The sequence below is a fragment of the Gopherus flavomarginatus genome, chromosome 4 (genome assembly GCF_025201925.1).
Source record: "Gopherus flavomarginatus isolate rGopFla2 chromosome 4, rGopFla2.mat.asm, whole genome shotgun sequence".
Taxonomy (NCBI): Eukaryota; Metazoa; Chordata; order Testudines; family Testudinidae; genus Gopherus; species Gopherus flavomarginatus.
The window spans coordinates 162,580,331-162,605,540 of record NC_066620.1 but is presented as its reverse complement, the minus strand read 5'-3'; the positions used below and the strand labels follow the sequence as shown (position 1 = coordinate 162,605,540).

The 25,210-nt window shown below is 40.8% G+C and overlaps 1 protein-coding gene across 1 annotated transcript in view; it reads left to right on the top strand.

The window, feature by feature from the left end:
- Positions 1–23,395, top strand: part of ADGRB3 (adhesion G protein-coupled receptor B3) — a 636,306-nt gene extending 612,911 nt beyond the window's left edge. Inside the window, exons 26-29 of the mRNA XM_050951631.1 lie at positions 4,667–4,702; positions 19,190–19,294; positions 20,680–20,811; positions 22,584–23,395. Of these exons, the coding sequence (XP_050807588.1) occupies positions 4,667–4,702; positions 19,190–19,294; positions 20,680–20,811; positions 22,584–22,772 (462 nt within the window). The 3' untranslated portion in view covers positions 22,773–23,395. The remainder of the gene's footprint in view (positions 1–4,666; positions 4,703–19,189; positions 19,295–20,679; positions 20,812–22,583) is intronic.
- Positions 23,396–25,210: the final 1,815 nt, after the last annotated feature.

The following is a 25,210-nucleotide window of genomic DNA, read 5'->3' as shown; positions in this document are numbered from 1 at the left end:
AAACAAAACATTGAAATCAAAATTAAAGAACAAGGTTAAAACCATGTGTGGTAACAAGAGAGGAAAGAAAGAGATAGAAGAAGTACACCACCAAAACAGCATTTCTTGTCAAGCAAAGACTCAGTCATCAGGCAGTTTAGGAGCAATACGGTAGTCTCAAGTCCTTTTGACCTATGATATGAGAACTGAAGCAATAACTGGGAATAGAATGAGAAGAGCATTGTGGGAGTTTCTGCTTTAAAATGCACCCAGATTGCATCAGTTTTTCAGGACCACCCTTACATAGATTTATCTTTCTTTCCTCCTTCCATTCTCAACCATGTGCCAAAGCAGTGCTGCGTGCCAGTTCTGTGACTCTCAGACTTAATGAAAGCCTAAGCCTATTATAGCTTCCGCTTTATTTGATTTGTTGGATGGATCTTGAGTTCCTCCAGTTCCAAAACTGCCACTACATCATTTTATGTAACCTTTATAAAGGTGGGAGTTGAACCAGGCAATGAGAGTAATTGAAGGTGTATTGAACTGGAATTCTAGTCAACACTCTAGAGAATAACATATATTTGAGACAATGCTTTACATGTACCTATTTTAGCTGCATGTGATATTTAAGAAAAATACAAATTTTCAGTCATTTACTAAATTAAGAAATGCCTATACCTTACCCAAAAGAGCATAGCAGCTCCAAAACAGGTGTTTATAGACTATTCAGTAAATGTGTGTGTAGGAGCTGTTATAAAAAGGAGCCTTATGCCCAGTAGATCAAAATAGCTGTGAACTGAGGCCTCGTGGGTGTTGCAAGTGTGTTGTGTGCTAAAATTGCTCGGAGACATTCAGCACTCAAAAATTCCTGCACTTATGTGGTTATGCACTTTTTTCACACAAAATTATTGCCTTATGACTCACTAAAGACTAATAGGCTGTACAACCTTGTATTTGAAGCTAAGCTGTTTTTTTTCTCTAACATGAACACGAAGGAGCATTTTAAAAAAATCAGAACTTCTATTCATGCTGCACTTTTATATCTCCGAAAATGCCAAAAGAGATTTTTCTTTAATTTTGTAGGGGGGAAAAGTCCTCCCTTGGGTTAAAATGTTTTACGTCACGTTTAATCTCAGAGTGAATTATCAACTGCTGATAATAAGGATTTATATTAATGGAAACATGGAGATAGCCGTCACTATTATATCTCTAGTTTCAATTATACTTTGCACTGCATAATATATCTTCAGGAGTTTAAGTAATTAATCAGGTAGCAGTATAATGCAAACTAGAATAAGGAGCAAACCGGGAATTCATCTTTTTACACAGATGAAGAGGGATTATATTAGTCATTTAGTGGAGCAGCGCCTTCCTGGTGCCAGCAGTCTAGTACATGTTGGTGTGAGGAAATTATCTTTCAGCACTTTTCAATTTTTTTCCACCAATGAACAGAGTTAAAAGTTATTCTGGAATTTTATACAGAGAAGCTGTAGACGATTAGTACAAAACACAACTGATTTAAAATGAATTGCCTCCGCAGACTTCCTTTCCACAGAATTTTACTTTAGTTTTAATATAAGGGCTTTTTCCTGTGATGTGGGTTTTATCTCTGAAATCAGACAGCCAGAGAAATTAGAAATGGAAAAGACCCACCAGATCACCTTCTCTCAATGCAGGAATATTTTCTGCAGTATTTTCCTCCAATACCTTGCCCAACCTTATGTTCAGGTACTCTACTGATGGGCATCCCACTGCTTCCTTTAGGAGATCATTCCCTGGTCAAATAAACTTCACTACTGGGAATGTTTTCTTGATAACCAGTCTAAAGTTGCCTTAATTTCATCCCATTATTCCTGAATTATAACTTCTTAGACACGTTCTTCCCCAACTAACTTCTTTCATTATTACACCCAAATACTTCTAAACTGTGATTATGTATTCCAACTCCACTACCACCACCACACCCACTGTTCAGCCAAGGTACATAAGCTTTTTTGCCCTTTCCTTTTAAAACACTCTTGCTAGCCTCTGAATGGTTTTTGTTGTCCTTTTCTGAATTGTTTACCATGTATTGACATCTTTCTATTACTGACCGGCCCAGAGCTTTACGCAGTAGTCTAGGTGCAATATCACCAGAGTTGCATAGAGAGAGACTTACACCTCCTTGGGGCAGTATATGCAGCCTTGCCTTTTTTTGATGGCATATTGAATTGCAAATTGATACCCAGCTCATTGTTTGCTATCACCCCTGGGCTTTTTTCCTCATTACTGTTTCCCAGCTCACTTCCTGCCATTGAATAGCTACATGCCTTCGTGTTCAATATTTTAGATTGAATCTGATTTTGTAATTTTTGCACCTCTCCAGGACTTTGTTTTTACTTCTCCATGCTCACTATTTGAAATATATTTGAATTTATATTATCTACATATTTTGCTTCATGTGAAGGTTACTTATTCTTCCAAATCATTAATAAAAGATACTACATAAAGCTGAGGCTAACACTGATCCTGGAAAACCCCTCTGGCTTCATTGTAAAGTTTATGTTGATTAAACTGATACTCAGTTTTACTGGTGAATACATGCAATTAAGCTAAGAAGAGACCCACCATGGACCACCTTCATCAAGCTATGCATTCATTGGTGACGAGGGAGTTTTTTGGTTTTTTTTCCTTAGCTCCATCTCATTAGGCTTTTGACTTCCATTAGTTTAATTTGTTGAATGAGCCAGATGGTTGCCTAGATCTATAGGACCATGAAGGTGCATATACAAACCCCTCTTCCCTACCCAACTGATACACCACCCTGGAAAATCATCCTTTTAGTTGATTTAAGAAAGAAACTATTTTTGAGGTTGTCAGGTTACTTATGGAACCTAAACATGCAAGCAATCTTGAGGTGGATGGGCAGCTTCTTTTGGTTTTACTGTACCACATATGTGAACCAGAGAAAATGGAAGTAGAAATAGCAGAAATAAAAGCTTCTGAGATAGCATATTAGAGAAAGATCCAAATTCCTTAAGTCAATGTAAAGACTCCTGATCACTGCAATGTAAATTGGATCAGGCCCTTAAACATATTTGCCAGTTCCAAAATAACATTAAAATTGTTCAGTGTTACCAGTGTGATAGCTGATAGGACCTGACCTTTTACCCATTGATGTCATTGGCAGAACTCCCGTGGATTTCAACTCAAAGCACAACACTACTGCTGCTCTGACCTATGACAGCAGATCATGTCTTTGATGACTTTAGGGGAATAGGCTATGACTGATCACCATATGCAGCCCTGAAAACTATAAAGTAAAAGCACAAAACTAATATTCTTTAATGTACAGTTAAAAATAAATGTCCTCATTCTGGTTCCATTCTGGTTGGACGCCAGAAGAATTTTGTTTGACATACGTACACAAAATAGCCTGCTGAGTCACAGTGCCAAGAAAATGTGATGTAAAGGCAGAATTGCGACTGTGACATCTATCCAATCAGATTGCAGTAAAGTATGGTTCAGTGTTTTGCTCACGTTTAAAGTGAACAGTAGAGTTATGTGCTTAAACCTAATCACCCATCTCTGCTTATAGGTAATGCCAGAGTACATCTGCAGCCCATGAGCAGACTTGCAGGCAAAATGCAAAATGGGTTTTAAATCCTCCATTTTTCTAAATCATAATTTCTTGCAAACCAGGTCTCTAAACTATATTTGATTTAGCATCCTCATTCATGCAGATCAGGTTTATTACTGAATTATATCTTAAAACTATTCTTTTTTAGGGACAACTACTCTAAAGTTTACCTCCCGAATGGGCCTTTTTCCTTTTGTGACCACACAGCCAAACATAATACTAAATATTCTGAGTGTCCACAAGTCCTTGAGAGACCTGTTTGTGTTTTGGGGGTATATAAATCTCTTGAGGTACTAGCTCATTTTAGAATGATTATAATCTCTCTGATTTTTTTTACCACTGTTGTTCTAGGTTGTGTTTTGTTTTGTTTTGTTATTGGTGCTGAGACACATTTTTTCCAATTAGTCTTTAAATATCCTGGTTAATGTGGGAGGTAAAAGATACTATACAAAACGACATTTTGTTGTATTGTATAACAGTAAATACATCACAATTGAAGACTCATTTCTTTTACATTTAGATTCCTGGACTAATATTTGTCATAAATGTGAAACTAATTTGAAGTTGTTCTCTCCAAATGAAGTCATCATTGCAAACAAGCCGAAGCTTGTATGGAAGATATAGCTGCCATTGGCTTGATTCCTCTGTCACTAAGCCCAGTGTAAATCTGAAGTAACTATATTGAAATCAATCTGGTGAGAGAGAAGAACCAAGTTCTAGGGTGTCTCTATGATCCCAAAGTGATAGGCTCCTTATCAATATAGCCAAGCTCATGGTATCCAGCTACACAACTTACTGAATGAGGAGCCTGATGACATGCAGACCTCCCTGTGAAATGCACTTTCGTCTTATTCTATAGGAAAAACTATCTCATTTCTGACAAACTGTTCATCATATTACAACTTAATCTTTAATTGTTAAAACAAAAAGTACATCTTTCTTAAGAAATCTTTAATATAAATATTCAAAAGGAAACACCAGTGTTATTTAAACTAATGACTATGATTGCATGAATAAACCCCAGGTTAATGCACCTATTATTTTCTTTCCTTTTCTGATGCTTAACAGAGAAGAAAATCACGTTATTCGGACCTTGACTTCGAAGTAAGTTTAAGTTATTCCTGCTTATTAAAATAAAGTTCATAAACAATTTCAGTTTAAGCCACATGATATAGGCAATATTAATATGATGGTTTAAATGAGTGCTGTATAATATATGATGGAAGTTTCATTAAAACTACGTTGGTGAAAGTTACTTGTAAAACATTCTAACATCAAACCACCACATAGTACAAGTGAACCATCATGGCTTCTGTTCTAAGTTCTCCACCATTTCAATTGCATGTATTTTTTCCTTTGTATACATCTACTAATTTCCCCACTGGTTGTAGATGCTGATTGTCTATTTGAAAAAGTTTGTCTCTTTTGTTTGATAAGTGGTGTTCTCACAGCAAGTCTGCTTCCTTCCACAAATTCTCTATATGAGAAAGCCCAATCTCTCATTTTCTTTAGAATTCTTCTAGCTTCTGGGAATTTTCAAATTTTCAAAACTGGTCAGTGATTTTGGGCACTTGAGTTGAAACACCTTAAAGGGCCTGACTTTTCAAAGATGCTGAGCAACTGCATTCTGAAAACAGGCCCACTGGGTGTCTCAAGTTGGATACCCAAAATTTGAGACATACAAAATCTGTAGTTCTTGTTGGAAATGTAGTCTCTGGTTGTTAAGTTAATGCAAGGATTTACAGGCACCAATATTTTGGTGAAGGTATTTATCTTCCTATTTATTTGTATGGTTGCTCTAAGTGACTATTCCGTGTAGTCAGAGTCTATAATCAGAATATTAATGATTTATGGATTTTTCTTTTTTGCAAAAACTGTCTTGTTCATGCTTATTAATAATTTGATGTAATTTATTATGTGTTTCTCCAGTGAAGCCTCTCACACTGTTTGCATAGAACCTTACATACTTAGGACCAAATTTTAATATCCAGTAATATCCACATATTGACTGTGACTTGAAAAATCATAGTCTGTGTTTACATGGGCAACCATGGTAGTGGATTTTTCAAGTCATGCATTGAAGCATATCTTGGATCAGAAGTCAGAATCTGGCCTGCAGTTACTGATACAAAAAATATGGCAGTTCCTTTATTATCTCATCTTGTGAATCATTCAGTATATAATTACTGTGTATTCCAGAGTTTTAGGCTATCAAAATGTTAAATTCTAAGCAATAAATTATGTGTTCAGAGAACCAAACCAAAATGATTTGAATTATGAAAATCTTTAACATTTGAAAATCTTAAAGCACAGTATATATTGGATGCCATACCTTTTAGTGTTTCACTAGGAATGCTCCATGCAATGAAAAAGAGTATTATTATGGACAAGTTGGTCAGGCCTCCATAGTTAATGCAATTGAGTTGTTCAGTTAAAGGAAGGAGTCTACTTCTGTCTTATGTATGAAAAATACAGTGTGTACTCCCAAAAATTATAGCACTTACTGTTTGAATACAGAATGAAATTTCTCAGAATTTACAAATGAATCCATTAATTAGTGTCAGTTCAAATTTATTTAAATATGGTTCCATTAAAAGTACAATTTAGTTTCAGGCCTTGTTTTCCCTCAAATGATCTTAATAACAGACTAACATAGCCTTCAAATTCCCAGATAGTTAACACTTGTTGAAATCTTGTGTATAAACTAGATTTGAAGAAATTAGGTTATAATTAAGCTGTTATTAATGACTCTGGTATCTAACTCTTACGTTTACACAGAATCTAGACAGGCATAGGTCAACAGCTCAGATCACCCTTAACGGGGCACTGCAATATCTGAGATAACTCAGCCAATCAGTTCTGACCTGTGGTGATATACTGGGGGAAAAAAATATGAAAGGACATAAACCCTCTTTCTTTATCAATCAGTTTAATCTAATTTTCAACCACAACACAAAAAAATCATACTTTTATTGTTGTTGCATGGTGTCACTAAAGGAGTTAAGATTATTTGAGTGCATTAATTGTGCATTCCATTAGCATGTTTGAATTTCTTTGAAGTTTAACAGTAAATCTGAATTTCATAGGTGTGCAACACTTATTTTGGGGATAATTACAATATTCCTGTGAAGAATATGCATCAACAATTTAAGGGGAAAAAAAGCAATTCTAAAATTAAATAAAAACAGCACAACATAAATTATACAATCACAGCAATGAAGAGAATTCTGAATCACACAATTCCATTTTGAAGGTCAGGAATTCAGTGCAGTTCTCTCTGAGAACATTCTCTATGGCAACTGCTACAAAGACATCCATCATAGCACTCAAGGGAACGTATTCCAGCACCAGATAACTATTGACAATACTATGCACATCGTGTTCTCAAGTATCAGTTGTCATGGAATGCTTTTTAAATTGACTCATATTGTGTATATATGATACTTACATCTTTTATGGTGTTTTGTTTGCAATTGCTGCATTGCCTAGATTTTTTAAAATACCATATTATATACATGCATTGTATATAAAACATCGGGAAGGGGAATGTGTCATCCTATATGTGTGTACATTACTCTGTTCAAGTGACACCAATCCTAATGGAGACCTCTGGGATTACCGCAGTATAAATAATAACAACAGCAGCAATGATATTGTGCCAGTGGCTGTGGTATTGTAGAAGTGCTGAACCAGATCCTTTCCCTGCTTTGAGATTTCATTGTTGGTACTGGATCAGATCATGACCTCTGCTTTGCACCACTCTGAAAGCTGACCTAGGTGGCCACCTGAGGATTCCCCTTGACAGGGAAATCCCATAGTGGTGCCATGACCACCCAACCTCACTCACAGTCCTCGGTGTAAGACAGAGGGGTGAGGTAGGGTGGGATCATGGGCCAAAATGCTTATGCATTCTGTTAATGCCTAAAGCCTAAATGGCCTCTTCGAGGCTGCTGCAGCTGACTGTAACTTAGAATAGCCCTGAGAATGCCCTAAATGGTTTTATGGGCCAAATGTGCACCCAGGATTGGAGGGGCCAAAAAGGTAGCCATGGGCCACCTTTGCTGCCCCCCTGCACTGACAGGAGCCTGGTCAGACTCAAGGAGTGGGCCAGCTGTGTCTTGTTTTGCCTTTGTAAACAGTTTAGTGTTATGTAATAGTTAATAGTTCTTAAAAGTACTATTTACATGGGGGACTTAACACTGGCTGAAACATATGGGTTTCATTTTGTAGACAGAAAGCATTACTGCCAAATATATACTATATTTTGTTAGTCTTTACAAAGTACCTTATAATCTCTTTGAACTCTGAAATCTTCCTGCATGACTAGTCACAAGCCACAGTAGCTGTACAGCTGTCCACTGTGTCTCTCACTCATGCACAGCCATGCAGTCCCATCACAAACTGTCACTGGTGGTATTAACTACAGGCAGTTCTGGGGTTTGGACACATTAATGCATCCTCTCATCCTAAGACCTCATCACTCACTACTCTGTAAATAATAAAAATATCCTGCTTCATTCTTTTGGTCCTTCAGAGAGGAAAACCCCTTATTTTATGTGCCAAAGCCCCTCCACACAGGCTATTTTATCCATGCTTCACATAGAAAAAATACAAGAATAGAATGTAACAAATAAATCCAGATTTTGGCTAACCCATACATTAGGGGTGGGGGAAGGGCCAGAATCTAGTTGAGGAGCATATTGCTTGCCCCTGTCTAATGTGCTCACAAATGATAGTCGCTCTGGCTCTGCAGTCCACCAGCTCCTACAAATCCAGAACTTTTTCCAAGGTAGTGCCATTGTCACTCTAGGATCACCCCTCACCACAGTTCTTCCATGAAACTGGAATTATCACTGACTCAGCCAGAATTTCTCTTCAGGGTTCCCATTGAATCGCACACCCTACACATAACGTCCAGCATGAAACCTTATGGAGTCAAGGGCAGAATGCAGGCCATAAAAAATGTTGTGTTTGTCTTATATTTACACATAAAGTCACACAGCCAGTTTTATATTCTGTCTGTGTTCCTGCTGCAGTCACAAATCACACTGGTTTCCACTGCAAACCAGTCGAATATTACTTTATAAGGGACATTCACTAGGGCCTTGATACATTTTCACATTCAAAAATATTGTTGGTTTAAAAAAAATCCTTAGTGTTATTGGCTGTGGTGCCCCTAGCTATGTGGCACTCTGTTTAGCCTGCTTTCCCCTAAAACTTTTACAGAGCTGCTCCTGTACTGAGATTTCAGTACCAGGGTATGGCTGTCAGTTCAAATAAAATTAATTCTAATTGTGTCAAATAGCGTATGTCACAAAGATGTCATGGGAATTGCTTCCCCGCCCACCCCCTTCTCCCCACAAAGAGCTCTATAATAGATGTGCCATGGGGAGAAAGGCTCTGTTACTGATGAGGACACACAAGAGAATGAAACACAGACACAGATTTTTAAGGCAGAAGGTCACACGTTTAATATCTTTCAACTTTAATGGAGGGGGCATGTCTCAATAGTACTGCACATTGCAATGGGCAATACAGCAACTGAGAAAGTCACTTGTACAGTAGTCTAAATGATGAGTAACTGTAGGTAGAACTACTAGGTAGAACATACTACCTCATTTTGGGGAATGTTACTCATTTTATTCCCAAAGCTAGCTATGTTCCACACCAGTTTGGTGTTGCCTTACTTTTACTGCTAAAAACTGCAGACATGTATTTACATTAGAAACAAACATTCATAAACTGAAGTTAAAGAGTTATTTCCATTAAAGGACTGAATTGCACAGGGTTTTCATTTTCCTGCATTCATAAATGTTTTGTGTCCCTCATTTTGGGTCCTTGTCACATATTGCATCCCATCTTTGTGCTTTGCTAGTTTGAGCAGTATAAACTGGAATGGGGGATATCCCCCCTCAAGCAAAGAGGTTGTGATTTACCCAGGTCACTGTCAGAGTTAGGTCTGGACTCAGGAGTTGCTAGCTCCCAGCCCTGTTTTTAGGCCACTTCTCGCTTTCTGTGAGTACAGTAAATGAGCAGGATTTGGGGGTAACACACACAGAGGCACCAAGATGAGAAGCAAAAACAGAGAAAGCCTGGAAAGAGGGAGAAGGAAAATGAAGAAAATGAGAAAAATAAGCAGAAGTAAAGAAAGTCAAACAGCAGCACCAAAGGAAGAGAAAAATGAAAGAACTGGAGGGGCAAAATTAGATAGAAACAGTAAATAAATAGGAAGAAGAAGCAGGAAGAAGAAACTGATCCAATCTGGGGGGGGGGGGGCGGAAAGGGATATTATTTTTGCATAGTAAGAGAAAAAGAGAGACAGAGAAAGGAAGAATAAAATCATAGGACTCCATACAGAGAGAAGCAGGTGCACAAGGAAGAAATGCAGCCTCTGTGCCATTCTTCTCTGTCCCCCAACCCTAGGGAATTCCCTTAACAGGGAGACTACGGTCTTTGGACAGTGCAGACCTGGATGGGGATGGAGGAGGGGATCCAGGTTCTCTCTTCTGGATTCCTTCCCCCCCCCCATTTACTATGGGGGAAACTGGCACAAGTTAATATATTTGAATGTTAACTTGCACTGCTTCCCCACTTTCCAGGCCTTGGGGGATGGGTGGGGTTTCCTGAGTTGTTGTGGTTGTGACAATCCCCAGAAGAATGGCTGCTAACAAAGCCAGGCTGTGCAGGGAAAGCATGCGCCTGTGGTGTAAAGCAGCAGGGCAGAAGAAAGGATTCCCTTTCTCTTTATTGTATCTTGTTCAGATTCTTATACCCCTCTAATCATCAGAGTACATCTTGAGGCTATCTGAAATGCCACACAGATTTCACATGATCTGTCATTTCTGACTTATGCCATGGCTGTTGAACTCAATAGACAAGTGGACACAAAACCAAAAGTTTGAACTCAGAATTATTTCTCTCCTTTTGCGGCTTGTTGTTCCATAGAAGAGAAAGCAGGACATTCACTAGAGTGAATACTATAGCAGTCTACTTTTTGAAAAATAGTTAAAACTGAGAATTTTAACAAGGAATTAAAAAGTGGAAATAGGAAGAATTAAAGGTAGAGATTATTTATGTAATGCTACGTGTAAATTACTCTTTACACACTTATATGTACACCGAATCAGCAAGAAGGGAATAAAGAAGGGTAGTGATGAAAATACAAAGCAGCAGAAAATATCCATAGTTTTCAGTTAGGTGGATTGTATTTATTTTTTCTTTCAACAACATTTTTTAAAGTATTTACCTGCCAGACTCGCACAGAAAATGATTAATTTCCCCTCCCACCTGCTTCTTTTCAGGAACTATATAATGAAGTGACATATTTGCTATTCAACAAATACTTCAGACAAACATTCAGACAAATATAAAAAAGGTAGCATTCGGTACATTCCATTTCCTATCCACTATTACAAAGTTTCCAGCTGGCGTCATTTATTTCACAGCCATATGCTATTTCCCAGTTTAGTGCCAGTTTTTTAACCTGCAAACTTTGCTTTACTCCCTATACCATGACTTCTTATTTTAGCCAATAATAACCTTTGAAGTAGCACCCGGCCTTTGAAATTCTGTGTATATGAACCCTGCTCCCTTGTCTACCAGAGCAGTAATATCTTCAAAAATCTCCAGCAAGTCACTTAAGTGAGACCCCCTTTCTGAGTTTAGGTCAGCTATCTGTAGTTTAATAATGTTTTGCAAAGTATTTCTCACTGAATTCTGCAAAATTGTTTCCTGTGTTCTCCCCACAACTCATCATAAGTTAATCAGTCTCTAATTGCTTGCGATATCTCATGTGCCTATTGTGAATAATGTTGCCAATTTCCAGGACTCAGATGGCTCCTTGAGCTGTCATCAAACAAATGCTTAAGTTTCAGAGTAGCTATGTTACAGATAATATAGTTGTTACATAACACTGTTAAAAATACATGGCTAACAAGGCAGGAACCTGTCACACAATTTATAAACACCAAATGGAATATAAAATAATTAAAACATAGGGCTAAAGGATTATTTCAAGGCCATCTACTGACACCCTACATTGAGTAGTATTGTGCTTAATTTGGTTATCCACTGTGAGTGAGGGTGGCAGAATCAGGCATGGAGATAATGATTATAGAAGGCTCCCACCAGTATAGAGACTGCAATTTTAAACGGCACTTCCATGGGTCACATAAAAGATGTGTACTTCTCCCACATAAGGTTGTGTCACCGTCTGGCGCATACAGTTCCTAAATATGCATAAATAAAGCTGCAAGTTTGTCATGGAGGTCATAGAAGTCATGGATTCTGTGACTTTCTGGGACCTCCAGGACTTCTGAGGTGGTCGATGCAGCTGGCCTGGGGGCCGCCTGAGCAGTTCTGGCAGCACCTGAGAAAGTCACACTAGCCGCTGCTGGGACAGTCTCGGGCCACCGCGCATTCCTCCCCACCAGCAGCAGGAGTTTGGTTGTGGGAAGGAGCTCAGGGCTGGGGGTTGGGGTGCAGGAGGGTGTGAGGGCTCTGAGCAGTGCTTACCTTGGGGAGGCTCCCTGGAAGTGGCTGTCTCTGCCTGCAGGCACTGCCCCCTCAGCCCTCATTGGCCGTGGTGCTCAGGGTGGAAGCAGCATGCAGAGGTGCCTGGCCATGCCAGCTCCACCTTGCAGCTGAGGGAGGGGGATGTCACCACTTCCGGGGAGGTGCGGAACCATGTAGGGAGCCTACGAGCATCACCAAATATCCCCACAACTCCCTCCCAGTGGCGGTCCCAGGTTCCGTGCTGCCGCCCGCCCTCATGGTAGCCCTGGACCCCCCCCTCTTCCTAGCACCCGGGGTGCCCCCAGGCTGCTCTCTCACCCTCCAAGATTTAGTCAGGGGTATATAGTACAAGTCATGGACAGATCATGGGTCGTGAATTTTTGTTTACTACCCGGACCTGTCCATGACTTGCATTAAAAATACCTGTGACTAAAACGTAGCCTTATGCATGTTATTCTTTTACATATTTTTAACATATAAACACTTATTTTTTCAAATGTAAGTCTGGCTAGCCCAAAACATGAAATTAACTGTCTTAGTACTTCATTAAACTAAAATTAATGGGTATGCTATTTTTTGGAAAATTACCTACCGAACATGAATAACATCCTTTCTACAGCAATTCTGTCTCCATGAATATCATATGTGACAGACCCAGGCCAATGGGGTACAGGAGTCTGGTAGAGTGAGTAGTTTTCTGTTCCCTGAGTGACCAGAGCAGGGGCTGCACTAGAGTAATCAGGAACCTGCTAGAACCAATTAAGGCAGACAGGCTGATTAGAACACCTGCCTCCAATCAAGGCAGGCTAATCAGGGCACCTAGGTTTAAAAAAGAGCTCACTCCAATCAGGGAGGGGGAAGACAGAGGAGAGGAAGTGTGTGTGAGGAGCTGAGAGTGAGAGGGTGTGCTGCTGGAGGACTATGGAGTACAAGCGTTATCAGACACCAGGAGGAAGGTCCTGTGCTGAGGATAAAGAAGGTGTTTGTAGGAGGCCATGGGGAAGTAGCCCAGGGAGTTGTAGCTGTCATGCAGCTGTTACAGGAGGCACTATAGACAGCTGCAATCCACAGGGCTCTGGGCTGGAACCCGGAGTAGAGGGCGGGCCCGGGTTACCCCCAGACCTCCCAACTCCTGATCAGACACAGGAGAAGTTGACCCAAACTGTGGGGAAGATCACTGAGGTGAATAAACCTGCCAAATAAGCGCCACCAAGGTAGAGGAGAAACTTTGTCACAGCTGGTGTAAGAAGTGGGATTTGGTGTGCACAGTGCAGCGGAAGAAGGAGGGTGATTTAAAAAAAAAAAAAGGAGAGTGTTTATTTTTTTTTTCACCACAATGGATGACTTAGTGCAGGCATTGATACAAGCTATGGCAGCCCAGCAGGAGGCTACTCGTGTCCAGGCAGCCGCCCAACAGGAGGCAGTGCAGCTGCAGCAAGAGACTAATCACCTGCTGATGGACCAGGCTTCTCAAGACCGAGCTATGTTGCGGGAACTGGTAAACCAGGTAAAGACCCTTACAGAGCTGAACCGCGGCCATGATCGGACGCAGATCATACGGGCCAGCCATTGGCTGCAGAAAATGATGCGGGAGGATGATGTAGAGGCATACCTTCTGGCCTTTGAGAGGACAGCCCTACGAGAGGCCTGGCCTCGAGATCAGTGGTCTGGCATCCTTGCCTCATTCCTGTGTGGGGAGGCCCAGAAGGCCTACTATGATCTGCCTGAAGAGGCTGCAGCAGACTACCCCCAGCTGAAAGCAGAAATCCTGGCCAGATCTAGGGTAACAACTGCAGTGCGGGCCCAGCGATATCACGAATGGAGATACCAGGAAAACAAACCCCCGCAGTCCCAATTGTATGACCTCATCCATCTTGCACGAAAGTGGTTGCAAATGGAATCCTGGAGTCTGGAAGAGATACTAGAGGTTCTGGTCATTGACCGATACATGAGGGGGCTACCGCCAGACCTTCATGCTTGGGTAAGCCAGAACGAACCCTCCACCTATGATGAGGTTGTCGCACTTGTAGAGAGGCAAAGGACAGCGAGGCAGCTGACCCGACCAGTTAAGGAAGAGGCACCCCGGGGTTAAACTAGTAGCACCAAGCCTTAGAGGTCGGGTGACTAGGCAACCAGGAGATCACAGGTGGAAAAAGAGGGGCTGAAAGCCCACCAGAAGCCACAAATTGTCAGAGCACTGAGGGAGAAGAGGATCATGATGTTAGACTGCCCAAACCAAGAGACTAGGGAATGCTTAAGGCCCCATACAGATGTTATGCCTGCGGGAAATGGGGACATATAGCTGCACAGTGTCCCAATGCTGAGGAGCCTATGCAGTGTAACCTGGGGAACTGGGCAGACCTATGCTCCCTAATTCACCTTGTGGGGGTCTCACTAACCCCACATATGTACACTAGACCAGTAAGCTAAATGGGGTAGAGACCACAGCACTGGTTGATTCGGGGAGTGCTATCACGCTTGTCTCGGGGAAGCTCATGAAGTGTAGTCAGCTGCTGCGGGCTAAGCGTACGGGGATAACATGTGTCCATGGGATAGTTGGTTATTACCCCACTATCCCAGTAAAAATTGAGATTCAGGGGAACACTACTGAGGTAGCAGCAGGTGTAGTCCCTAAACTACCATATCCGGTGCTCATAGGGAGGGACTTCCCAGGGTTTGGAGACTTACTCCCAGTAGGAGGATTGGAGAAAGAGGGGAACCCTGAAGTTAGTGAGGCATCCACAGTAGACTGTTAACCCCCAGTCTTCTCTGAAATATCCCCAGATTTATTTTCCATTCCCAGACAGGGTAGAAAGTCGAAAAGGGAAAGGAGGGCAGCTAAGGCCTTGGGAACCCGAATACTGACCCAAAACCAGAGGGTCGCTCTCGTAGGTAGGCGGACCCGAGCAGCTGAAAAGGAGGCCACCCAGGAGGCAGAAAGCACCCGAGTCTGACCCCCACCCTAACGCTTCTGAACCAGTAGAGGCAACAGAGACTGGGCCCCTAGATCTTGGGCAAATTAGCCCCGGAAGAGGAAATTTTGGACGGGACCAGGCTGAAGACCCAAGGTACGACAACATTAGGAAGGAGGTGACTGAAATAGATGGGGTCCCCGTGGAAGGGAAAACCCAGGGACCAGGACCCTATTTCATAATGAAGAAGAATCTCTTATATTGGGTTGCACCAGTACAGGGGCAGAAGGTACAGCAGATCCTAGTACCTCAAAAACACCAGAACGCTGTATTAAGTCTTGCTCTTAGTCATCTTTTTGGGAGGCACTTGGGGGTAGAGAAGACCCTGGCACGAGTCCTACGATGGTTCTTCTGGCCCAGAGTACATGAAGAAGTGCGGAGGTACTGTGCGTCCTGCCCGGAGTGTCAGCTGCACAGTCCTCGTCCCCACCTGAGGGCACCTTTAGTACCCCTTCCCATCATAGAGGTCCCCTTTGAGCAAATAGCCATGGACCCAGTGGGACCCCTGGAGAAGACAGCTCGGGGCCACCAATATATACTTGGACTATGTTTTGGACTATGCTACTCGCTACTCAGAAGCCGTCCCCTTGCGGAACACAGCCTCTAAAACGATAGCTAAAGAGCTGGAGGGGATCTTTGCCTGAGTGGGGCTACCAAAGGAGATATTAACAGACCAAGGAACTCCATTTATGTCAAAGCTAATAAAGGACCTCTGTACACTGCTCCATATACATACTGTGAGAACTTCAGTCTACCATCCGCAGACTGATGGGTTGGTAGAAAGGTTTAACCGAACCCTCAAGGCTATGATATGGAAGGTGGTAAGTCGGGACGGGAAGGATTGGGACACCCTACTGCCCTACCTTATGTTTGCTATCCGGGAGGTACCTCAGGCCTCGACTGGGTTTTCCCCATTCGAGTTATTATACGGGCGTCACCCCCATGGCATACTAGATATTGCCAAAGAGATATGGGAAGAGGAACCCAATGAGGGGAGAAATATAATAGAACATGTAATACAGATGCGAGACCGGATAGCCCGGGTCACCCCTGTTGCACGGGAACATTTGGAAAAGGCACAGGAGGCCCAGAGAACCCATTACAATCACCAGGCAGAAGTCCGACAGTTCCAACCAGGGGATCGGGTGATGGTGTTGGTACCCACAGCAGAAAGCAAGCTTCTGGCCCAATGGCAGGGGCCCTATGAGGTGGTTGAACTCGTCGGGGAAGTAACCTACAAGGAGTGGCAGCCAGGATGCCGAAAACAAGAATAGATTTATCACATCAACCTTCTGAAACCCTGGCATGCACAAGAGGCACGCATAACTGTCCAAAAAGACCTAACCCAGGAAAACAAGCCTTCCAAACAGGTAAGAGTGTCTCCCGATTTAACACCAGACCAGAAGAATGAGGTGTCTAAGATGATCTTCCAGAACCAAGATGTGTTCTCGACAAAATCAGATCAAACAACCGAGACATATCACCACATCGTCATGAACAATGGGGCCAGAATAACAATGAGGCCCTATCGGGTGCCGGCAGCCAAAAGGGAGGAAATAAAAGCAGAAGTAAAACAAATGCTGGAGTTAGGGATCATCGAAGAATCCCACAGTCAGTGATCCAGCCCAATCGTGCTGGTGCCCAAATCTGATGGCACCACAAGGTTTTGCAATGACTTCCAGTGACTAAACGAAGTATCCCAGTTCGACGCGTACACCATATCTCGCATAGATGAGCTAGTGGACTGTCTGGGGAATGCCCGGTACTTGACTACTCTAGAATTGACAAAGGGGTACTGGCAGATTCCCCTTGCGGAAGACGCAAAGGAAAAGACTGTGTTCTCTATACCAGAGGGTCTTTTTCAATATACTGTCCTCCCTTTTGGACTACATGGGGGCCCAGCTACTTTCCAGCACCTCATGGACAAGCTATTACGCCCGCATAACAGTTATGCTGCTGCCTACTTGGACGATGTGGTCATTCATACCCCAGACTGGGAAAACCACCTAGAGAAGGTGGAGGCAGTACTTGATACCTTCAGGCAAGCTGGCCTTACAGCAAACCCTGCCAAGTGGGCTGTAGGGTTTACAGAGACCAAATATCTTGGCTACATTGTGGGAAAAGGTCTGGTAAAACCCCAAGTGAACAAGTTGGAGGCCATCCAAAATTGGCCCCGACCACGTCACAAGAAACAAGTCTGGGCATTCCTAGGTGTAGTGGGGTATTACCGAAGATTTATCCTCCACTTTGCCACAAGGGCAAGCCCCCTGACAGACCTAGTGAAAGCCCATGGACCTGATCTGGTGAGATGGTCTGATGCAGCAGAGGAAGCATTCACAGACCTATAGACTGCCCTCTGCAGTAACCTCGTACTGATAGCTCCTGATTTCTCAAAGGAATTTATCCTGCAGACAGATGAATTGGAAGTAGGGTTGGGAGCCGTTCTATCACAGATGGTCGGGGAGGAGGAACACCCAATTCTCTACCTCAGTAGGAAACTCCTTCCGAGGGAACAAAAATATGCAGTGGTGGAGAGAGAGTGCCTAGCCGTAAAATGGGCCATGGAAGCATAGCACTGCTACTTGCTTGGGAGCAAATTTGTGCTCGTGACCGACCATGCCCCTCTTCAATGGATGCAGCGGAACAAGGAGAAGAACACAAGGGTGACCAGGTGGTTCTTATCCCTCCAACCTTTCAAGTTCCATGTGCAACACAGGGCAGGGAGTCGTCACGGTAATGCCGATGGCTTGTCACGTATGCACTGTCTGGCATCCCAAGCTGCCCAACCCCTTGGTGTTGAGCAGGGGAGAGGGATATGTGACAGACCCAGGCGAGTGGGGTACAAGAGTCTGGTAGAGGGCAAATATGCTGGTCACTGGGGAGCCAGAGGAGAGGAAGTGCCTGTGAGGAGCTGGAAGCAAGAGGCACAAGGAGCTGAGAGTGAGAGGGTGTGCTGCTGGAGGACTATGGAGTACAAGCGTTATCAGACACCAAGAGGAAGGTCCTGTGCTGAGGATATAGAAGGTGTTTGTAGGAGGCCATGGGGAAGTAGGCCAGGGAGTTGTAGCTGTCATGCAGCTGTTACAGGAGGCACTATAGACAGCTGCAATCCACAGGGCTCTGGGCTGGAACCCGGAGTAGAGGGCGGGCCCGGGTTCCCCCCAAACCTCCCAACTCCTGATCAGACACAGGAGAAGTTGACCCAGACTGTGGGGAAGATCACTGAGGTGAGCAAATCTGCCAAATAAGCGCAGGACCCACCAAGGTAGAGGAGGAACTTTGTCACATATAACAACACCATAGCCACAGGCTCTGCTGGTGTAAATTGGTGCTGCTGCACTGAGGTCAGTGGAGTTGCACTACTTTTATACCAGCAGAGAATATGTCCCAAAACTCAGATGGATGCAATGCTAATTATGGATTTACACAGCTGAGCAACTCACGCTATTCAAATACAAACCCATGCAACATTGAAAATCTATCCTTACATGTCACAACTTTAGCATTTATTAAACTTTCTTTTGGGGAGGTGTGAATGACAGGAAGGCATTTAATTATAATACATAGAGTTTTGGACCTTAATCACAACTCAGAGGTGGTATACATTAGCAACTCGTACTCATCATAGCATCAGCGTGACAGATTTGTTTTCCCCATCAATATGTCAGCTCTGCCTCCACTATTTTCAGAAAAAAATATACCCTTAAGATGCAGATACTATTCCTTTCATGTTGAAATTAAGATATTCATTTCTTCTATGCTGAATGCATATCTAGAAAACAGTTTTAACTTGTGACTGATGAAAAACTTGCAGAAGGGCTGCTGTTGCATTCCCAATATATCTGACTAGCACAAAAGAAACATCTCCTGATTTCATCAATTCAATAAATGGAAGGGTAAAAGCAACACTTTGTGTACAGGCAGAACATTATAAACAGAAGATAGGAGGCTCAGTGCAATTCATTTCCATTTACTGAGTCTATACGGAAAAGATGGTCCTGTCAAATTCAATTTACTTTATTATGTTGGGGGAAATAATGGTTATTTTTTTAAAAAAATGGCCAGATTCAATTACAACTATAGCCAATTATGTTCCATTTCGCAGAAGGTCATGCATACAAGGAAGAGGCACATGGAATTGTTTCAGGAATTAAATCAGAAATTTCAGACTCTGGATAGATTTCGGGAGGTACCAAAATCAGGAAGTATGGTAAGTATATTGTTATCTTCTTATGAATTTAAAATATACTGGTTTGTGGACTTTAGCAAGCAAATGGATTACATAACACCATTTCATGGTAAGATAATATTATTGTGTACTACTCTTAAATAGCCCTAGGACAGAGAACCAAAGATATCTGCAGTATTCTTATGTTTGACAAGACTCATTAGATTTCATAACTAGACTATAATGACTCACAACATCATTATTGCTGACAAGTAATTGAATTGAAGGAAGCACATTTAAAATCTGTATATGTCTACCAAGCCTAACGCATTTATACCGAGAAAGTAGTTTATCAATGCAGTGTGGCTAGTGTAATGTTTTCTTGTCCTAGCCAAAATCATTTGTTATATCTTCAGCTAAAATCACTCACAGCTGACATGCTTCTGAGAGTGTACAGTGTCCTGTATTATCGTGCCTTGTCTGTAATGGATTTATAAATATTTACCATTTGAAAATCAAAAATACAGTAATCTGTAGTTGACTGTTACCCTAATTGTCTGTGCACAGCAAAAATAACTAACAAAAATAACCTCCTTTATTTAGATACGCTTAACAATGAGAAGAGAGAATGGTTGATTCTCCTTCATTAAAACAAATAGCTTACTGTGCCACATTTATTCATTAGCAATAGTATCATTATGGATTCAAAACAGCACATTAAAAATAAACTAGAAGTGTTTCCCTTTATATATTTTCAACTCTCAGGGCCAGACGCTCAGCCAATGTGAAGCCAATGGAGCTATGCCAGTTTACATCAACTGAAATCTGGCCCTGAATTTGTGCTCCACAGGGGTTTGTTGAGTATTTTCTTTAGCTATGATCTTTATGAATTTGTACCCAGTTCCCACCTTTCCCTCATCCAAGTTTTGCCTTATGTTTGGGGTTTGAATGAATTCAAAATCTCAAAGGAAAACTTAGCTGAAACCACTGTATCTCACCTGGTTACACATCAGCACCATTCAAATCTACATATTTAATATGATTTTGATACAAACCATACAACTGGCTGAAGCATTCTTGAAAGATTTTTAAAACATAATGTACAAACATGGTGTAAGTTTCATCTGTACAACAGATGACATTTGTATGGTTTGGCATTTTGTTGTAAACATTTTGCACAGCTCTACTAGTGCCACCTATAAAAAAAGTAAAAGATTGCATGTCCTAGGTAGACAATGCTTTGAATTATAATTAATATTTATTAGATGCTTTTGTTTCTGAATATTAAGTGTACCCTTAGTTATATATATTGACTAAAATAATTATTGGTTTCTGCTTTCCAAATTATAGTGCTTTCTTGGCCTGATTGTCATTTTATAAAGCAAAATCTCTCAGAAATGATTTCTATGGCCAAACTTATTTTCCAGAACAAACATCCAGACTGCAATTCAGAAAACAAATTTGCAGTGCAGCAAGAGAAGCAGTGTTGTTCTAGGAGGCACAAGAGGCATAATCACGTGACCTTCGATTTCTGTCAGGAACCAAATGGAGGTCAAATGGTGAATATTTAGGGCTTGTTCCAAAGCCTACTGAAATCAATGGGTGTTTATATGTTGAAGATGTTGTATTTAAACTCAAATCTTCAAAAGAAACCCATGTTTTATCTTTTAATCAATGCTGTAAGATGAAGTATTCAGAACTTGATATCACTTAGGGTCCCATTATACAGCTTTTAGGCTGAAGTCAATGTGAATTTTAGATGCACAAGGAATATGGCATTAGGCCCTCGCAGGAGGATTCTGTGCAAATCTGTTTTTAAATCCAAAACTTTGAATTATCTTACCTATTGGGAAATGCCTTCTGAACAAAATCTGGTGAAAAATGATTTCTGGGTTCTACACATTTTTCTTAAGTTAATCCCTAAGAACTGATATGTCTACACTGCAACAGAAGGTGTAATTTGCAGCCCATGTAGGCACACCCACACAAGCTTTAGTCTATCTAAAAACAACAGCGAGGGCATGGCAGCATGGGTCTCAGGGTATGTCTAAACTGCAATTAAACCCCCGCAACTGGTGCATGCCAGCTGACTTGGGCTGAGAGCTCAAACTAAGGGAGTTTTAATCATGGTGTAGATGGTCAGGTTTGAACTGGAACCTAGGCTCCAGGAGTCCAGGCTCTAGGACCTTGCAAGGTGGGAGGGTCCCAGAGCTTGGGCTGCAGCCTGAGCTAAAACATCTACATTGCAATTAAACAGTCCCTTATCCCGAGCCCTGCAAGCCCAAGTCAGTTGGCATGGACCAGCCACGGGTGTCTAACTGCAGTTTAGACATATCCTGAGGCTCACACTGGCATATCCTCACTGCTATTTTTTGCAAGCCAAGTAGATTTAAACTAGTACAGTACATCTACATGAGCTGCAAATTACACTCCTGGTTGCAGTTAGATGTTGCCATAGATATTAAAGGTGGGAATAATAGTAATTATTTTGTGATTCTCACATGATGTTTTGTGTTACTTCTACTAACTTAACTGTGCAGCCACCATTAACAAATAGAAACCCACTTTCTGGGACTGTGCTGACATCAATCTGTTCATGTTAGTACACGACTATAATGTTTTGGCATTAAAAAGCGGTTACAGAACTGAAGATTTTGTTTTTCAGAAGAAATAACAGAGTCAATTTCAGGATCAATCAAACATATGAGAAAAAATCCCATTATTTGATTTGAAAAGTGAAAAATTTTTAAATTGAACATTAAAATGATTTGTGGGACTTATTTACAATAGTCAGCCTTCAACCTCAGGCTATATTCATCCCACCATACAGACCCTCATCAATTCCCATTGTACTCTACAGGAGTTGAGGGCTCTCAGCCCCTGCTGGAATCAGGCCATTGTTGTTATTTCATTAGCAGATCATCAAGTTATCCCAACTTATAACCAAGCTAGCAACCTCTATTTCACATCACTCCATAATTCAAGAAAAAAATCTCTTATTTTCCTTTTTTTCCTCCTACTTTTCTATAACATACCGGTAGTTATTAAAATATGGCTCTCAGTGCTGGCCCACATGCCTCATGCCATTCTCTATTCAGAATTGGCAGTTGCTAGAGGAGAGGATTTAGTTGGCAGCTCAGGTGATGAGGCTTCCAAAGTGCTAACTGCTCAGAGAGAAGTACAGGCTGAATGATGCTGGACACCAGCCACTTCAGCTCCCTCAGTCATTTCCTCTCAGTGACTTCTGTATCCCATGATCAAAATTATGAACAGAAAATCATTTATTTCTTCCTTTTAATTTTTTTCTTCCTGTTTTTTTTTCTGTCCTCAGGAAAACCCAACACCAAACAAGGCTCCATGGGACAGTTTCAAAAACACAAATGAATACCAACACTATACCACAATAAACGTATTAGATACAGAGGCAAAAGATGCTTTAGAACTAAGACCAGCAGAATGGGAGAAGTGTCTGAACTTGCCTTTAGATGTGCAGGAAGGTGACTTTCAAACAGAAGTTTAACAAAATCAAAACAAACTGAAACAAAAACAAAACAAAAATGAATTCATTGCACTGACACTAAAGAGACTTGGGAAGCCTGACATTTGTGTCTGAACATTGTGACTACTTTATGTCAGGATCTTCATGTGCCAAATGTCAGTGGTTTTTTTCGTACAATATATTCCCACTAGTAAAGTTAGTGGAGAACCAGGTGTACAATTCTTACCATCGTGTGTTGTAAGTACCCGTGGAATGGATTTGTAAGGTAATCTTTATAGATAAACCTCAAGCAACGATTCATGTTGTAACAGCTTCATTTGGTTTAGTTTTCAAAAAACTTCACCATGAAGCACAATGTATATATTTATGCAGTTTTTAAAGTTTATAACAGTCTGTTTGGCCATTACTACACTTTTTACTTTATAATATAAAAGCAAAGTTTTTGTCATTAAATGAATGTCTGTTGAGCTACATTCTTCATTGCTTTAAATGCAATAAAGTAATAATCTCACTTTTATATGAATAATATATTTCACATCTTTATTATTGCAGTTTTCTCCGGAAAGCTCAGAGTAGCTTTCTCTGCTGCAGCTGTGTATAAAATATTTAAAATGTTGTATGGTGTAAATAAACTTTTGTCTACATATCAGTTTTTTAGTGTATTTTATTTTGGATTTGTTGATCTGCAATTTGCATATTTATAAGGTTTTCTTTAAAACCACAGATACTGAAAATGTATTCTAAGTTTTAATAGCATACTGTTATTATTCCTTTGAGGTTAATGATTTTCAAATGTAATAGTAGGTTTGTATAGCTGTTCTGTATTCTCTACTCAGATATTCTTTGGAAACAATGTACCATGTAAATTGGACTTGTCAGAATACTGCTACAATTGTTCTATTATAAAAGTATTATGTTTTTCTGTCTTGTTGCAGAAAGACAACTAATAGAAAACAAGTAAGGTATTATGCACAAAGCCTCAAGGAAAATGTTGATTTATAGTAATTAAATTGTGTGTGTATATATACAATAGGAAGAAAGCCAGCCATTTGGTGCCTCTTGGTGCTGCATGACAAACAAGAAAGACTTATGCACCTATAAAGGATCAAAAACTCAGGAACATATATTTTAGTTAAATAAAAGTGAATACACTTCACATTATAAATCAAGAACATAACGTATTTTCATATTAGGAGTCCAACTATACAATTAATCAAGAGGCAAAGACTGAAGGCACTGATTATCAAACCTGCCTGTGTGATTTGGTAAAGTCACTCTGGTCAGACCTAAAAATAAGCCAAAAACACAATCTTTTTCCAAGAATGAGAGGTTTAAATTCTTGTATATGAATCAGTACCTTTGTTTATGGACTCAAATCCAAAAGAGGAAAGAATTTATTTTCTACTTTACAGATACTCTACAGATGCTGCTGAAATTACACATTCTTACACAATGCCAGAAGTCTTTCCAGAACAGCAGATTTTGTGAAATTTCCAACTTTCAAGATCAGCTCTGCAGATTTTTGGTACCATTGAATCCAGGCACAAACTACAGTCCTACCCTTGATTGAGCCTAGGACCTAATCTTTAACATAATCTGGAACACAGCCTAGTAGGCTCATCTCTGTTCAGAACTCCTTAGCTGCACTACTTTCCCTCAAATCAGTATGAAAGGGAATATTATATATTAATATCATTTCATATTTACAATAATAGGAGGCTTTAAAAGCAAACTAGACCACCAAGCTTTCAATTTTTTATTTGATTGACTTAATGTTAAATCTGATCTGTCCTGTCTTAAACAGTCAAGTGCTTGAGTGGGCACATTCATTCACTGTCTTTTTCAAATGGTGCAGCTCAAGCTGAGACAAGCACCGAGAAAAAATGTATAAATGTATTATTATTTATTAATAGTATGTAAAGCACTGACAGTGTGTTTGGCACTACACTAAATCCAAACAAAAATAAGAGCCTTACTCTAGAGAGCTTACAGCCTAGAAGCTACTCGCAGAGAAGACCAGATGTACTGGGATACCCAAAAGAGGGAGATAAAATGTATTTTTTTAAAAAGTACCGATCTTCTTCTTATGTTAAGAGCCAAGTCTAAAACTGAATATGAATCTGAAAACTCAACAGTTCAGGCCCAACATCCTGTCCATCTTTAGATGTTAGTCATTTATTTTGTTCTAAACAGAGAACATTCTTTAAAAAAAAATGTTAATTAAATTTACAAATTGAATATGCCAAAAATGTGTTTTAAAAAGCAAATACATTCTAAAGAAAGAACTTATTTTTCTACAGTGTAAATACACATTAATTGCACAAGGCCATCTGCTCTCCACCTGCTCTGCAGCACAGTGAGGGATCAGTTCTAACAATTTGCTGCTAGTCAGAATATGGCCAGGACCCCTTTGTATGGGGAAGCAGTGCCTATAAGTCATGCTACTCGCAGAGATATGC